This window comes from Corvus brachyrhynchos, unplaced genomic scaffold, assembly GCF_000691975.1.
Source record: "Corvus brachyrhynchos isolate BGI_N302 unplaced genomic scaffold, ASM69197v1 scaffold72, whole genome shotgun sequence".
Taxonomy (NCBI): domain Eukaryota; kingdom Metazoa; phylum Chordata; class Aves; order Passeriformes; family Corvidae; genus Corvus; species Corvus brachyrhynchos.
In genome coordinates this window covers 2,549,613-2,566,161 of record NW_008236763.1, presented here as the reverse complement: position 1 = coordinate 2,566,161, position 16,549 = coordinate 2,549,613, and the positions used below count along the sequence as shown (strand labels likewise).

Genomic DNA, 16,549 nt, shown 5'->3' with positions numbered 1-16,549 from the left:
CGCAGGTGGGGCTGTGGGAGGGTCTCCTGCCCTGCCCGAGCCCCGGGACAGAGCCGTGTGCCCGGGGTGCTTCCCAAACTTCTCATTCTTGCAGGGACAGCCACGGTGACCGCGTCGGTTTAAAGATTTCTGAACGGGCAGAGAGGTCGGGAAGCGGGATGGACTCCCAGAAATCCTGAAGACTTGCAGGGACAGGTCAGTGAATCCTTAAAATCCAAGCGAGGCAGCACCTGGCAAAGGGGAGTTTTCATTACGCCTGGTTGTAGGCTCTGCTTGGGTTCGCTGCCTCCCCTCCAGCTCAGGGGGATCCGCTGCCTCAGCAGCGGTCCCTAAATGCCACAATGGGGATAATTCCAGGGGTTCCTGACTTCGGCAGGACTCGAGATTTTGGTGGTAAAATGCTGTAGTAGTTTATGATAAACATAAACTACCAGACTCATTTGTCTTCCCATGGATGACAGCTTCAGGAGGAAGGGAAAAGCACTAAAATAAACGTTCTCATTTTATGCTGGTGATGGCCAGACCGGGCAAGATGCTTGATTTCCATTTTTATGTTTCAAACAAACTAACAAACAAAAAATTGGATGGGATACAGATCAGGAACAGCTTTCCTGCTGCTCACCTGGACCTGTGAGACTCGTGAGCAGCACAGAGACAGTGGCCAGGCTCAAAATCCCATTTTTGCCCTGTCCTGGTTCTCGATGTGGTTCAGGAGAGCAGCCTTTACGTGTGTAACATGAGAATAACTCGGAATTTATAGAAATAGAACCTGAGGAAGAACTTCAAAAGTACCCAAATGACCTGGGCACTGAAGTCATGCAGGCACTCCTGAAAAACGTGTACCAGCCTTGAAAGCTTCTCTATTATTCACCCCACCTGCAATTTTCTTTCTTTCTTTTCTTTTTTTTTTTTTTTTTTTTTTTTTTTTTTTTCTTTTCGATGTGTGATGCTACCTGGACTTTCTGGCATCATCCAGAGCTCCTTCCCCTTGTGGGGAGTGGCACCGGAGGCAGATTGCCAACCCTGGGATCCCAGGCAGTGCCTAAAACCCTGGATTTTATTACCTCAGAACATCGTGGAAGCCAAGAGCGTTTGGCTTATGGGATTTGGGGGGGGGAGGGGGAAATAAAAAGGATTAGAAATTTGATAAGGATAACAAGAATCTCCAGAATTAATAGCAAATTAAATCAGAGCTTTACAGGGGATGTAAATCCCTGTATTTCAGGGTATAAACCGGTGTTGGGATTTAGGGAGGAAATTCTCCTTGCTCTGGGGATATTCCCCTCCAGCCCAGAGCTGTGCAGTGACCGCTGTGGGTGCTGTGCCCTCTCTGTGAGGTCCCAGCTACAGCACCCGAGCCTCCAGGTGTTCCCCAGCATCGGGAGGCTGCTGGAAGGTTGTGGCCGTGCAGAACCAGCACCATGCCGTGAGTGAAGCAGTTTCACAGCTCATCACCCCTGGAGTAAAGCAATTGTAGGTGCCTCAAGGTGCTCCAGACAAACTCCACCAGTGGCATCATTTTGAAGGAGCAAAACCGGTTTTTATCAGCAGATTTTTTGTCCATACCCATGGTGGGAGAGGCTGGAATCACTGGCCTGATCCCCCAGTTAAAAAATACAGCCCTGGGTGCACTTTATCTTCCCCAGAGTCCCTAGGAAATGATGTTTAGCATAAACTCTTGGTAACCTTTTCCCCAAACTGTTTATTTCGCTGGAGCACTCAAGTGGCAGGGCTGGGGAGGGGAGGAGGGGCTTTTGGTTTTTCCTCCCTGAGTTTCATCTCTCTTCTCTTCAGCTGAAGCCTCGGCACGGGGCTCCGGGTGGTGGCTGGGCTCGTGTGGCTGATGGCACTGGGAGTGCAGGCTCTCAGAAATTAAAAAAATCACCTTAGTGCTGTGCTCAGGGTCTCTCTTTCTCCTCTGCTTTACTCCCCTCAGAGTTTTACCCTGCTTTTGTCACAGTGGGGATGGCTGAGCTCTCCAGAGGAGCTCTGAGAGGTGTGAGTGGTGTTTGTGTTTATCCCCAAGGAGTGGCTCCTGTGGGGCTGCTTTCTGTGCTCTTTAATGTGTTGCTGTCTCCTCTTCCCTGCTGGGGCAACATCAAAGCAACGCTTGACCCGCAGGGTGAAAGTTGGGGAGGTTCGTGATGGATTCGAGGTGAAAGTTGAGGAGGTTTGTGATGGATTTGAGGTGAAATTTGGGGAGGTTTGTGATGGATTCGAGGCTCTGAGGGAGCCAGGAGGGAAAGCAGCAGAGGGGTGGGAGGTGGTGCTTGGGGTGAGCAGGGAATTGCAGGTGTAAAGCCGTGTTAGGAGCCGGGGGGATGGAGAGGGAGACACAGAAACCCAAAATGGGCTGGATTTCCTCTGTTTGGAAATAATTCCCTCAGGTGATGGTGCCCTGGGGCTCCTGGAGCAGCAGCCAGCCTAGGACAGCTCCTGGTAGCTAAAACTCAGCCCAAACAGCTAAAACTCAGCCCAAACAGCCACCCTGGCACGTCTCATGACCTCTCAGCTATGCTCAGCTCATGATTGAGGCTGAGAGTGGAGCAAGGGAGTCATGAGAAGCTCGTGAGCAGCTGTCAGCTCTTCTCAGTGCTGGTGTCTTGGTTTCTGATTGCTTCATATCAGACATCCAGACTGTCCATGGGAGAACAGGGACCCCCTGGCTCAGCTGGGAAAGGGGTTGGAGACCCTCAGGGAGGAATCCTGCCTTTTAAGGAGCAGGGGCAAGTTTTAAAGCCGTCCCTGCAAGGCAGTCAGGCGTGGATCTGCACAATCTTGCGCCCACCATAAAGAAAAGAACAGGAAAACAGTAAACGACAGGATTATTTTAACAGTTCTGTGCCCCAGTGTTCAGTTATCTGAGATTGCTGATGCCGAAAGCCCAGCCTGTTCCTCGTGCTGCTGTTGCTCCTCGCTGCTGGAAGGGGCTGGTCCTGTGTCACGGAGCTGCACAAGTTGCTGATGTGCCCAACCCGCTGAGCTGCCGAGCTGCTTGTTCAGAAAACAAAGCTCAGTGGAACTCTGGGGCCACCATCTCGTTCTTGTTTGTCTGCGTGGTGTTCCTTGGAGGTCCCCCTAATTTGTGCCCTTCCTCCTTGTTTTCATACCCTAAAATGTCGGTTCCTCTCGCCGTTCCCAAATATTTGCTTAACATTTTGCCAGCCTGCAGAAGAGGAGAAACAGACCCCCGTGAATATTGTCTGGCAAAATAAGGGCAGCGATGGAGGAATGTGGTCCCAAAGGCTCCTTTGTCTCGGGGCTGGAGGCGGCTGGAACACACACAGCAAGGAGCAGGTGCCTGATTTGCAGCTCTGAACCGTTTTTCTTCCTCTCCGTGGCTACACATGAGCTAAAAGAAAGTGCTCTTAGCCCACATCCCAAGGACTGGCCCCGTCCTTCATCCAGGGGAGCCTGGTGGGTTGTTGATCTGGGGATTTCAGAGCCAGCTCTTGGTGACTTGCAGATGGATTCTCATCATTGCCAGGGCTGGAATGCTCAGGAGGTTTAAGGATGGCCTCTGGCAAAGCAGTGAGGTTTATTTGAAAATAGCGACTTAAAACGATGCCGGGCGCTGGGGTTGGTTTGTGAGGTGTAAAAATTTTTCCCTTCAATCAAGGGAGCTGCTTTTTGGGGGTTTTTTCCACCTTTGTTTTGTTGGGAGCTGAAGTTCTCCATGGTGGTTTGTCTGCAGGAGCTGGGACTTCAGGAAAAGCAGAAATATAATGAGTGCAGTGACTCAAATCCGTGCGGGTTGTCAGCACTCAGAGGACATGAATGTTCTCGCAGAGCAGGCTGGAGCCAGCTCCAGGAATAACGTGCACAGAGTTGTGGGCAACACCGAAATCCTGCTTTAGATTTATGGCTTGAGACTTTGGGTGAAATGGGGCGTGCGAAAAAAATCCCTGGATCACACTTTCCCTTCCCGAACATTAGGAGTGAATCCTGCTGGGCTCTGACCTGCTGCATGAAGAAGCTGAGGTGAGGATCAGACCTCAGCTCTGATGCTGTTTCGCATCCTAATTGCCTGTTCTTAATTTAGGGTTAATGGGCAGAACTGGCTCTGGGGTGAGGTTTGAAGTGTGACCAAACCCCTCCAGCTTGACTGGACCTTGGGAGTGATTTCCCCCCTGATGGTGATTTTGTGCCTTTCCTATCAGCAGTGCTCAGTCTGGGAATGTTGGGCTGGATCTGCCCCTGGAGAAGGATCTGCCACTGCTCCAGGGTGTTTTCCTGTTCGTTCCCCTCTCCCAGGGCTGTGGGGGTCACTTCAGTCAGGAGAGGAGCTACCCAAAGTGATCTTTTGGTCATCTCCAGGCCCTGAGCTGACACTGAGTGTCCTGTCAGTGCTCTCCCTGTGATCCCTGCGCTACCTCGCTCTGGGTTCTGGCATAAATGACCAAATTCTCCCTTCGGAGCTGTGCAGAGAGAATAAAGGATTGTTGTGGTCACGGGGCGAGCGCTTCCTTGGAGGTCTGTGGCGGCTCATAAATCCAGAGAGCTGGAGCACAAAGGGACAAGGAGGTGACAGTGGCAGCGGGCTGTGGTGCCAGGTACTGGCTCGTGGCGTGACAGGGGAGGGCTTTGTGTGGCCGCTGCTGCTGCCGGGCTCCAGAGGTGCGCTCGGGAATGTTGGTGACAAACGATTCCTGTGCGCCAGGGGCGGCGGGAGCAGCTGGAGCAGAGCTGGAACAAAAGGCTGCTGTGCCCCGGCCAAGGCCGACTGAGCAATTAATGGGCCTGGAAGGGCGGCTTTTCATGGGAATTGACTGAAGCCGGGTCTAGGAGAGAGGCTGGGCGCAGTCTGGAGAGGGGTCTGAGCGTGCAAATCAAAAGGAGAGCGCAGGAATTGCACGGGGGGATAACTGGAGGGAAGGAAGGAAGGACGGACGGACACTTCCCAGCTATTAAATCTTTCTAGCCCATGGATATTGTTTCAGGGGAAATTCCTGCAGCCTCAGAGCCTGAGATCCCTCCATTCAGGCTGGAGAATGTGCTGTTGGGAGCAGTCCTGCGGCAGCCCCGGGGAAGATGATTCAACAGGGCCTCTTTCATCCCTGATTTCTGCGAACAGGCTGCGCTTGTGCTGCCCCCAGATCCATCGCTGCCTGTGGCCCATGCCGCTAGCAGAGGATGAGCCTTTTGGGCACGGCTCCCTCGGGGTGCCAGGGCAGGGGATGCCAGGCCAGCCAGCGCACGCTGGTGGCACAGCCAGGATGGCCCGGGAGGTGCTGGGCTCCAGCCCTTTGCCAGCTCTCGCCCGAGGTGCCCTGGCTGTGTGCCCGAGGCAGCCCAGAGCACGCTGCAGGAATATCAGAGGTCTCTCTGCTTCCTTTGTGGCTCTCTGAACTTCACCCCAGCAAATAATGGCAAGGGGGAGCCCGGTGTGGAGAGAAAACCCTGCCCCTGCTTGAGTTCTCGATGCACAAGCTTCCATTCCAGGGTTTTTAGCAGCAAGCACGGAGTAATTCCAGCTCTCACAGCGCTTTCCTGCCTGTCCCTTCTGTGCCCTGTGCCACAAAACCCCTGCTCAGAGGGCTCTGCGAAATCCAGGCAGCTTTGAAGTTGAACCCTGTGCCTGATTAGTAAAAAGCTAATAATTTAGGGCTGAAGTTCTTTCCAGGGCTCAAAATAGAAGTGAGGTTCCTGTTTGGGTGGGGAGTGAGGGGGTGGTAAAAATGCCTCACTCCATTCGCCTCCTGGAGAAATGGCAGCTTTGAGCCTTGGTTTTGGGTTTTTTTTTGTTTTTTAAAGTGGAAAATGTCCCTTCCAGATATTCCTTGCTGCTCTGCTTTTTGGGTGAATGTTAAATCCCTGCATGTTTGGAGTCTGCACCCCGTTAGACTGATAGTGAGAATGGGGAAAGGAAAAAGGCTTCGTAAGTTCCCCATCAAGACCTTCCAGTGAAACTTATCTGCCTTACAAAACAAAAATCTGATTGCTCCTTATCTTTGCAATTACCGGGCAGAAATAAAATTGTGGAATCTCCTGTTTTCAGACCCAGGCCTCATGGCTGGTCTGCCACGATAAGGAGAAGTCTCCCTGTGCTCCAGCAGTGATCTGAGGGCCCTCATTAACCCCGAGGGGCTGATGTGCTGCAGGCAGGAGGCAGAGCTTGGGCAGCTTTTGCTGCCCCAGGCACGTAAAACTGCTTTTTTTTACAGCTCTGATCTGTGGGTTTTGCCTTAAAACACCCCAGAAAACTCCCATTATTCCCTGCCCGCCTCCCCCTGTGGCAGAGGGTGCTGGCCTGGGCTGGTGTGGCAGAAAGTGCCTTGGGATGTTGGCATAAACCCCCTGCAGGGCCAGAGGGGGACTGGGAGGGCGGAAATGGGTGGGGGGACAACGAGATCTTAGAGCAACTCTCGGTTTAAAATATTTAGAGAGTTTTACTTCATTCCCTCCTTTCTGCACGTTCCCACTGCCCATTCCCGTGCCAGGGACACCAGGGGGGTGTTCTGAGCTCTGGGCACACCCTGGCTGTGCCCTGGCTGTGAGTGATGGGGCTCAGCGCTCCCAGCTGTCCCGGGGCTATTCCTCACCCTGCAAAGGCTCTTTTGTCTCGTTCAAAGCCATGACCTCATTTTACAGACAGAAAACAGAGAGGGAGAAACCCCCCCCAACCTGCCAGGGGAGGTCAGAGGGCTGGCTGAGGGATCTGTTAGCATCCCACTTCTCCGGCAGGGACACAAATAACCGGGATTGCGGAGCAGAAAATTGCCATGAAGGGATGGCTGAAGGACCGTGTGATTACAGAAGGGCCCGCTGGTTCTGTGTTTGTGTCCACGGCTCCCGGTGTCTCCTCTGAGCAACAGCTCGAGGTCACGCTCCCAAAACTTCCAGCCAGAGGGGCTCTGGAAGTTGTGTGCCTGTTGCTCTCCGAGGATGTGTGCAGTTTGGATTGTTCCCTTTTCTCCTGAGGAGCAGGCTCCTGGCAAAACCAGGGATGGTTGGAGTTCAGTGTTGGGTGCTGGTGGCTCCTGCTGGGGTGAAACTTGTCTGACCCCTGTGTGGGCACAGTTTGGGGTCATGGACACCCCTCATCCCTCCTAGAGCTCCACAGTTTGTTCCTGCACTGCTCCAGCTGATCCCAGCCCAGGGCTGGATTTGCAGCCTTGTGTCCAGCCTTGGCCTTTGCTCTGGCCTTTGGTTTTTGCTCGGACACCAGAACTGTCTTACCCACGCCAAAGCCAGTCCCGAGACTCCGCTGGCCCCATGACTGTCACAGCTTTCCAGATAAAGCCAGAAATGATGGGGTAGAAATGCTGGAGCTGCCTGGAAGCCACGGAGGAGCTGGAGCTGACTTGCCGAGGGGTCAGATGTCCCCTCACGCAGCATTTCTGCTCCAGCTGCAAGCAAGAAGCTGCAGTTTCACTTCCCATTTTCCCAGCCCTGTGAGCAGACACAGCAGAGCAGTGAGGGCTTCTGGCTCCCCATCTCCTCCCTGGGACAGATGGGGAAATAATTCTCTTTCACTCAGCACTGGTGGTTGTAACTCAGGCGTTGTGTGTCACTGTGTCCAGTCTGAGCTGGCTGCTGTGGCTGCGGTGGCACAGCCACGTGGGTGCTCTGTGTGCCACCAGCACCGGTTTGCTCTTCTCTTTCCCAGTTCCAGTTTGTTGGGGTAAGCACTTCGTGATCCCTGTTTCACTGAGAGTTTTCTCCAAAAGATTGCAGCAATGCAAACCCAGGAAATCCCATGTGCTTGCTCAGGCAGGGCTGGTGGAGAGGGAGGATTCATCCCTCCAAGCAGGGTGGTGACGAGCAGCACAGAAGTTCCTGTGAAGTTTAGGGAGCTGCAGTGGAAGGAAAAGCAGATTCCAAGTGTTCCCAGGATTTTGGTGAGTGTGGTTTGGCTTTGCTTTGCCTGTGGGGTCACTGGTGGAGATGCCCTGAGCCCTGGACAGTCCTGTTGTTCATGGTGGGGGTTCTGTGAGGGTTTTGAGGGCCTGTCCAGTCCCAGGGCTCTGGGGACAGCGAGGACAGAGGGTGACAGTGCTGGACCCCAGCTGGATTCCCTGAAGGAGCGGTTTGGATGCTCCCCCATGACTGCAGACCTTTGCAAGCCTCACCTCTGCTGAGGATGCATCCACAGGGCCATCGGGGCACAGCAAACCCATCCCAGAGCCCCGGATTCCTTCTCAGTGGGTAACTGGGATGTCCAGCCGGCCTTACTGGGCTGGATCTGCTGCAGGGTCCCGAGTGTGGGGGGGTCTGAGCCACCTGTTGGCATTGCAGCCGTGGGGAGGCCGCTGCCCTTTTTAAGTGTCCGTCTCTTTTTCCTTGCTCCTCACTTCCCGGGATTCCCTTTACAACCAGCCCATTGTGCTGTGGGCTCCAGCAGCTGGGTGGAGTGTTTCAGGCTCAAGTGTAATTTCAGTGCCTTTAAAAGCTTTTGGAGGGCTTTTTATTTTTTTTTTTTCCTGGCTTTTTTTTTTTCCCCTGAAGAGGACAGCAACGCCAACAAGGGATAATTTGATGGATTACTCTGCGGGGCTGAGGGGCTCTCCTTAATCCCCTTTGTGGGGCTGTTTGAGGAGACGCGTAGCAGAAGCCCCCAGCCCCAGGCAGAGAAAAGGCAGCTCAGCAGGGTGGGTTTTACACTCTGACACATAAATACAGGCCCTGGTCATGTGCTGCCGGATATAATCTGTGCTCGTCCCCACGCCGAGGAGAAGGGGGCACCTGGAGGGGGCTTATTTTTTCCCCCTTTCTAGTTCAATTTACATTTTGATTCTTCTGCTAAAAAAAATAATGTGGAGAAGAAAGGCCAGCAGAGAGGTTGATTTGGATCAAGTGCCAGGGGTGATGGGCACAGTCTTTAAACAGCAGAAACGAGTGAAAAGCAGAAGCAGATCATCTCATTTCCCCTCCCGCTCCGGAACGGGGGCTCCTCTCATGAATAAAAGCGAGAGCTTGGGTCGTGCAGCAGCAAAACAAAGCTGTGGCTCTGCCGTGGAGCCAGCCAAGCTTGTCTGGAGGTCTGGGGCTGCCTGCAGCAGACCTGACGCCGGCTCAGGGGAGCGTGACCAGGAGGGCTGAGGCTCTCGGGGCTGAAATGCTGCTGCTCTTGGCTGCGTTGAGGAGTTTGGGAGGATTTGCTTGATGAAGTTTGGTGAGGAGATGCCAGTCCTGAGTGGGTAGAACGCTGCCAGACCCCGCTGTGCACCAGCACCAGTCCCAGTGTGGTTCCTTCAGCCCAGGCTGGAGAACTCTCTGCAGCTGAGCTCAGCTTTACTGGGGCTTTTCACCCCATCACCACTGACTAGAACTCATCTTTTGGGTGCCCCTGATGAGGTGAGGGTCATCCCACCAGCCCTGGCCCCTGCTGGCTGCAGGACTCAGGGTGCCCAGCTCCAGTGTGTGTGCCCGACTCCTGGCCGTGCTCCCGGCGTGGATGTCCCGGGCATCCCAAGGGCGAAGCCCAGCCAAGAGCTGCTGGCACGTGCTGGCACTGCCGTGGCCCTGGGCTCGTGTCTGTCCCTAAGAGAGCTCCACAAGTGTCAGCATGGCCTCTGCTGAGTCAGTGACCCCGTTAGTCAGACAGGCGGTTCCTGTTTGGAGCGGGAGGAGGAGGAGGCCTGGCTGGAACTGGCCACTCTTTGGTGCTTTATCTTCTGCAGGGAGAAAGGCTCCTGGCAGGAGCAATTCCTTGGCCAGGGAAGGAGCAGACTGTGGGACAGGAGCCTGGGGTTCTGCTCTGGGTGATGGTCGTGGTGTGGGATGAGGTTAAAGCATCCCTGGAGTTGTTGGCGCAGCTCCTGAGAGGAGCGTGAGGTACCAGGGCGAAGGGCAGGCAGGACAGAGCTGTCTCCACCCTGGCACACATCCTCTCTGGGCTGCCCATTCCCAAATGGAGGTGCCCTCGGCCGTGTGTCTGTGCCAGGGATCCCTCTGTGCCTCAGGAGCCCAAAAAGGCTTGGACAGCTCGGGATTTTAGCCCTGGAAGCAGCAGGATCCTGTTGTGGGTGCTGCAGTGCAGAGGTTCCAGGGAGGCAGGAGGGAACCAGCCCCAGTCCCGACAAATCCAAGGGTCTCCCTGTGTGGAAGTCGGAGTTGTCATGGATTGATCGATCCTGCCTGCTGGACACTGCCCTGTGGGATGAGGGAGGGAATCCCAAATCCCCCGGGGCTCCCGGCTCTTCCTTCTTCTCCGCGGAGGGGATTTCCAGCGGCTGCTGCTCTTTCCTTAAGAATGGAGCCCCGGGGCTCAAAGGAAACGCGGGGTTAATTCCGAGAGCCCAAATCAATCGCCCTTCTCCCCTCCCTCCGTGAGCGCTCCCCTCTCCCCGCGCTGTGAATGGGGTCAAGGAGATTTGGGAGGGGAGGGGGGCCGGGGAGGGGGTCAGGAGAGGTCAGGTGAGTTTCCATTCCATCCCGAGGAGCTGCCAGAGCTATTCTCCATGGTGCGTTTCCCATTCAGCGCCGCTGAATGGACACTGATAGCTGTGAAAGGCCCCGGCGGCTCCCTGAGCTCTTTCCTCCCCTCCCCGTGCTCTCTCCCACCCTTTCTTCCAAAGGGCTTCCAGGGAATTCGTAACGTTCATCAAGAGCCCCTTGGAAGGTTGGAAATGTAACTCTGGGGTTGTGAATGGGAACCCCCTGTCCTCCCCTCTCTCTGGGCATCAAACCTGCCCTGGGGAGGGAGGGGGAGTGAGGGTCTGGATCACCTGGGGACTGCTGGGCTGGAGCGGCCCCACCTGAGCTCAGGGATTTCCTTTCCTAAGGGAATAAGGCAGCCCTGACAGGTCAGAAATAATTAATAATAAAATCATCAGATGGTTTGGGTTGGAAGAGATCTTAAGTCTCATTTTTTTCCACTTCTCTGCTATGGCAGGGACACCTTCCACCGCCCCAGGTTGCTCCAGCCTGGCCTTGGACACTTCCAGGGATGGGGCAGCCACAGCTGCTCTGGGCAACCCATTCCAGTGCCTCAGCATCCTCACCTTGAATCAGATTCTCTGCTGTCTGACCACTGCTGTTTGTTGAACTGTGGAGGAGGTGCACAACCACTACAGACCAAAGCCTACAACCACATTTAACATCGTCTCTTGGCCCCTCTGCACCCACGGGAGAGACTGGAAAGATTATGGAGTAGCAGGACATGGATTCTTCCAGGAATAAATGAGTTTTTCTCTGCCAAGTGAGTACCCCTGCATTTTATTTTTAAAATCACCAGCCCTCACTCTTCACTCTGAGCACTGCTGAGATGTGATTTCTTCTAAGATCCTGTGTTGGGAAGGTTTAGGAGATTGGGATGAGGAGAGACTTCTTTCAGTCTTTGTGTGTGTCCATCAGTGCCCTGCACATCATCCACCTTTCCCAGGTGTTTTGGGGTTGTTTTTTCCTAAAACTTTCCCTGGCTTCATCCCCTCCTCTCCTCTCCTTTGTCCAGCAACGCTCTGCTCCTGCCCTGGACCCGCCCTCCTACCTGGCTGCCAGCTGAGGCAGCCTCTGGGAGTTGATCTGCTGTTTCTCTGCAGGGAAAGGGGAGGAAAAGTTGGGTTTGTGAAGCAGAAACCCGTGGGTTTGGAGATGGTTTGGTTTTCCTTAGGGAGGGAGAAGGAAGAGCAGCAGTTGATGTCCCATGGCACGCCAGCCCGGGGAGCAGCTGTGGGAAAGCCCCACATGTGGCTCCCTTCTGCTGCTGCTGAGAGCAAGGAACCTCACAGGGCACAGCCTCGGGTGTCCCTTTCTGTTTCTGACCCTTGTCACCATGCTCCGTGAGGAGGGAAGGACAAATTCTGCCCCTGTTGTGGGAATTTGGGGAAACCGAGGCCAGAGGGTGAGAAGTGCCAGTGTCACCTGGACCAGCCGCCCCCGTGGGGCTGTGAAAGGTCTCCAAAATCCCTCTGGGATGGGCAGGGCGCTGCCAGCTCCCCTGGCTGAGGTGTAACTGCTGCTGTTCCACCAGGATCTCCCAGCTCCGGGATGGATTTTCTTGGCTCCTTCCACGCCAGAGCCAAAGCAGTCCTGCATAGTCCAGAGGATAAATCCCCCTGGGAAAGATTGGATTAGCGGGTTCAGGGAAGGGTGTTTGGTCTTGCTGCTGCTGGGGCTGTTACTCAGGGCCAGCCTGTCACCTGCAAAGCTGCAGGGACACCTTGTTTGCTTTAAAAAGAAAATACCAACCCCACATCCTCCATGTGCTGGAGCACCAGCAGATCAGCGAGGGGACGGTGATAACTGTGAATATCAGGGGTGTTTTTGGGCAGAATTCAGGTGCGAGCCCAGAGCTGGGGTTCCCTCAGGGCAGCACTGTGTGAGGGGGTGCCCAGCAGTGTTTGCCCAGCCCTCAGCGAGGGGCCCGGCCACAGGAGTGGTGTGGTGTTAATAACGCCGCTGTTATCAGCAGAAAGGGAGGGCCCTGAAACCAAACCTGTGCTCGTTCCACCTCTGCTGCCCTGCAAACACCGGAGCAGCTTTTGCTGAGCGCTGTGTGCCCGGGCTGGGCTGCAGGGAGCACCTGCCAGGGACGAGGTGAGTCCTGGCTCCCTGAGCCTCCCAAATCTCCCTTTCCCACTCCTTGTCCTCCCAGATCAGGGGATTTTCCTACTCAGCACTGGGGTGTCTTTCCCCTGTCTCTATTCTGTGGGAAAGAATAAAGGAGTAATTGATGGGTATTGGGATAAAATTCAGCTCAAACAGGAAATTTCATTATCTGCTGCAACTGTATCCACAGCTTTATGGCTGCTGAGACTTCCCGTCTCTGGCTGTTCATGATTATTTTTTCTGGGTTTATTTTCTCGTTAAAGCCCTCTGAGGGTGTGGAGGGGGCAGAGACAGGTCTGTTCCTACTGGCAGATAAGAAATCCAGCTCTGCCTCCAAACTGGAATGCTCAGGCAGATGGACACATCCCTGCTGCCTCCCCAGCCTCTGCCATAGCAGTAAAAGGGAAGAAAACCATTTTTAATCTTGATGTTTGGAGTTTATTTTGGGATAACTCCCCCTGTCTGAGCTCTCCAGACCCCGGACTGCAGCAGCCAGTGGACATTCCGCCTCCCTCTGAGGTCTCACCAGAGCACTGGTGGCTCGGTTAATTTCGCCTCATGTCTCTGGGAACGTCACCCGAGTTCGTGCTGCTGGAGCTGAAATTCCTTATCCCAGGGCTGGGATCCAGCTGGGCACCCCTCCTAACCGAGCCAGGCTGACACATCCTGTGGCTAACCCACATCTGAGCCAGGTGGGCGCTGCCCCCGGCGCTTCCCTGCAGATCCAGGCACTGAAGGGATGCTCAGCCCGGCTGGGGCCGCCGAGGGCTCCTTTGAAGCCGGCTCTGGTGATTAAAGCCAACCCGCTGCCGTTCCCTCTCTGTTTGCTGTTTGACCTTGGGCGAGGCGTTTAAACGTTCGCGTCGTTGAAAGGAAGATCTTCTGTGACAGCTGAGGTCTGGGTGAGTGCGGAGGGGGAAGGTGAAGGGTCCCAGAAGGGGAATAATCGGTGTTTATTGAGTGTCGCTGGCAGCCTGGCAGCTCAGGAGTGGCTTCTCTGCTGCAACAAGAGGCAGGGAGTGATGCCTGAGCCTCATCCCCACCCTGCCGGCTTCCTCCAGCCACCCTCTGGTGCGTTATCAGCTGATGGCGAGACGGGGCGAGAGAGAGAAGTGACAGAAGCTGTCCCGTCTGTAGCTGCCTGCAAGCACCTGGGCAGTGGTGGAGGCCAGGCAGGGCTCTGTGAAGTCCGGGAGCACTCGTGTCACCAGGCCACCTCCCCGAGGTGTTCTCAGCAAAGTTTGCTGGGCTGGGTTCTGGGGACCTGGGAGGGTTTCTGTCGTTTGGGACTGAGAGGCCTCTGCTCCCTCCTGCCCTGGCTGCTCAGCCCCTGTGCTGAGCCGGTGGCCTCTCCCCTCCGGAGAAGCCGGAGAGAAGGGAGCAGTTACAGGGCAAATAAATGACTCAGTCTAATGAGTAAGGTAATTACCAGTCGCTGTTAGATGAGGCTAAAGTGGGTCAGGTTTGTTTGTGAAACTCCACGGAGGCACCATCTGTTCTCCCTGCCCCATCCCGGGGGCTGGAGATGGGATTTGGGTGAAATTGCCTCCCCGGGAACCTGTGGGACACCAGGGGGGATGTCCTGGGCATCAGGCAGGGGCGTGGTGGGCTCTGGAGATGACCCCGTGTGGCTGCAGGCACTCCCCTGATCCTTGGAGGGGGCTCTTCATTGATCTCCGTGGGAGAGGAGACCCCAAATCCTTTGTGTCTGCCATCTGTAAGAGGTGGCTGGACAGGACAGAGAGGTCATCAATCCTCGAGGGCAGGATTGGGTTTTGCAAACCCTCTCTCACCTGTCACAAACCCTTGGGGACAAACCTGGCACTGATGCAGTTTTTATCCTTCAACCTGCCCCTCTCCCAGACCCTCCCCGGCCTGTTGGGATGGGGACTGTCCCTTTCAAGCAGCGACACATCCGTGTGGTCCCCGGCTTCACCCCTGGCCCCGCTGTGTTTAACGCTCTCTCTGCCCACAGACCACAGCTGCTGAGCAGGAGGAGAAGCCTGGAGTGAGATCCCTGCCTGGACTCTCCACATCTTGCAGTAAGAGGAAAAGACAGTTCCTTCACCGTTGATAAAATGGCAAGCAGCATCTCCTCACCAGCCCGGGAAGGGAAGCTCCACTCCTTGCCTGGGGAGCATCCCCGGGAGCTCTGCAGCTGGCAGGACACAGCCCTGTGCCACTGAGGGGTCGGGGCAGCGTGGCTCGGGGGGCTGGGGACAGCATGTCCTTCCAGAGCCGCCGGACCCAGCTGCTGCTGGTCAACTCGCTGACCTTCGGGCTGGAGGTGTGCCTGGCCGCCGGCATCACCTACGTGCCACCGCTGCTGCTGGAAGTGGGCGTGGAGGAGAAGTTCATGACCATGGTTTTGGGTAGGTAGCTTTTGTCACCTCTTTTGAGGTGTTTTTTTTTTAACCTTTTGAGTCCGGCGGGTGGGGGAGAGTTGTCCCTGCAGGGCTGTGTGGAGGAAGGGGCTGTGACCCACTGAAACCTCCCAAATTCACGAAACATCCCTTTTTAGAGTGCACACGGACCAGCTCTGTCCCTGTAACACGCCCCCTGCCTTCCGTCTCTTTCCCAGGGATAGGCCCCGTCCTTGGGCTGGTTTTTGTGCCGCTGATCGGCTCGGCCAGCGACCACTGGCACAGCAGCTACGGCCGGAGGAGACCGTTCATCTGGGTGCTGTGCCTGGGGGTGCTGCTGAGCCTCTTCGTCATCCCCCACGCCAGCAGCCTGGCCAGCCTGTGTGCCCTCAACCCCCGGCCTCTGGAGATCGCCTTCCTCATCCTGGGCATCGGCCTGCTGGATTTCTGCGGCCAGGTGTGCTTCACGCCGCTGGAGGCCCTGCTCTCCGACCTCTTCCAGGAGCCGGACAACTGCCGCCAGGCCTTCTCCATGTACGCCTTCATGATCAGCCTGGGGGGCTGCATCGGCTACCTGCTGCCAGCCATTGACTGGGCCTTCCTAGCCCCCTACCTGGGCGGGCAGGAGAGCTGCCTCTTCAGCCTGCTGGCCGTCATCTTCCTCGGCTGTGTGCTGGCCACGCTCTTCGTCACAGAGGAGGCCGCCCAGGGGGATATCCTGGATGGGCCAGCGCTCAAGGACACGTCCCCAAAGCCGTTCCTGTCGTGCTGCTGCTGCCAGCTGGCCCGGGGCTCCTACCTGCTGCAGGCCAGGCACGTGCTGCAGGCTCTGAGGAACCTGTGCGCGCTGCTGCCACGGCTGCACGGCCTCTACTGCCGCATCCCCAGGGTCATCCGGCGCCTGTTCGTGGCCGAGCTCTGCAGCTGGATGGCTCTCATGACTTTCATGCTGTTCTACACGGACTTTGTTGGGGAAGGGCTGTACCACGGTGTGCCCAGGGCCAAGCCGGGCACGGAGGCCAGGCGCCACTACGATGAAGGTGAGAAGCGAGGCGGGTGTTCCTTCAGACAGGAGGGTTTAGTGCGAGCTCAGCTCTGCTGGTAATGCAAGAAAAAAAGCTACAGCAAACTTGGCTTTCTGCAGATGGGTCAGGAAAGAACATTTTCCCACGGCTCCCAGAGCGTGGCACGGGGGACCAGGTTGGGAAACACCCCCTGGTTCTTCCCAGCGCTGATCTGGCAAGGCAGCCCTGGCCCAGGGCTGGGTGGTTGAGTGGCAGAAGGGTCTGGCAGGGTGCACACGGAGCGGGATGGGGCTGGCTCTGTCTGCAGGCTCTGCTGGCTGCTGCCAGCTCCTTGCACTGCTCTCCTCCCCTTTTTGAACAAGGGGTGAGGGTGCTCCCCATGTCTTGGAGAGCAGGGATTGGGAAGGCAGGCCATGTTCTGTAGCAGTGAGATGGGATTTGCTGCTTCTTCCCTGCGTGCTGCTGGGAGATTCCCATCTCCCAGATGTTTCTGGGAGCCCTCCAGCAGCTTTCCCAGGTCTCAGCCCCCTCTCCAGTGCTTCAGTGCTGATCACAAGCCTGTAGATGCCACATCCCCACCCCAGGACACTGCTCCAGCAGCACTTCACCTCCTCACGGGTGTTACCTGCTGTCCCATTTTGGCTGTTGCGTTGGTTCCCTGCCCAACCG

The 16,549-nt window shown here is 55.8% G+C and overlaps 1 protein-coding gene across 9 annotated transcripts in view; it reads left to right on the top strand.

Annotated features, from left to right (window-relative positions):
- Positions 1 to 38: 38 nt before the first annotated feature.
- SLC45A3 (solute carrier family 45 member 3) overlaps positions 39 to 16,549 on the top strand; it is a 22,235-nt gene continuing 5,724 nt past the window's right edge. The window contains exons 1-5 of one of the 9 annotated variants that reach the window (XM_017727272.1): positions 39 to 195; positions 10,838 to 11,143; positions 12,356 to 12,480; positions 14,468 to 14,864; positions 15,074 to 15,895. In XM_017727272.1, coding sequence (XP_017582761.1) covers positions 14,717 to 14,864; positions 15,074 to 15,895 — 970 coding nt within the window. In that variant the 5' untranslated portion in view covers positions 39 to 195; positions 10,838 to 11,143; positions 12,356 to 12,480; positions 14,468 to 14,716. Of the gene's footprint in view, positions 196 to 7,413; positions 7,625 to 7,713; positions 7,842 to 10,837; positions 11,144 to 12,352; positions 14,865 to 15,073; positions 15,896 to 16,549 lie in introns of those variants that run through there. The other 8 variants (XM_017727270.1, XM_017727269.1, XM_017727268.1 and 5 more) reach the window with 8 other exon arrangements.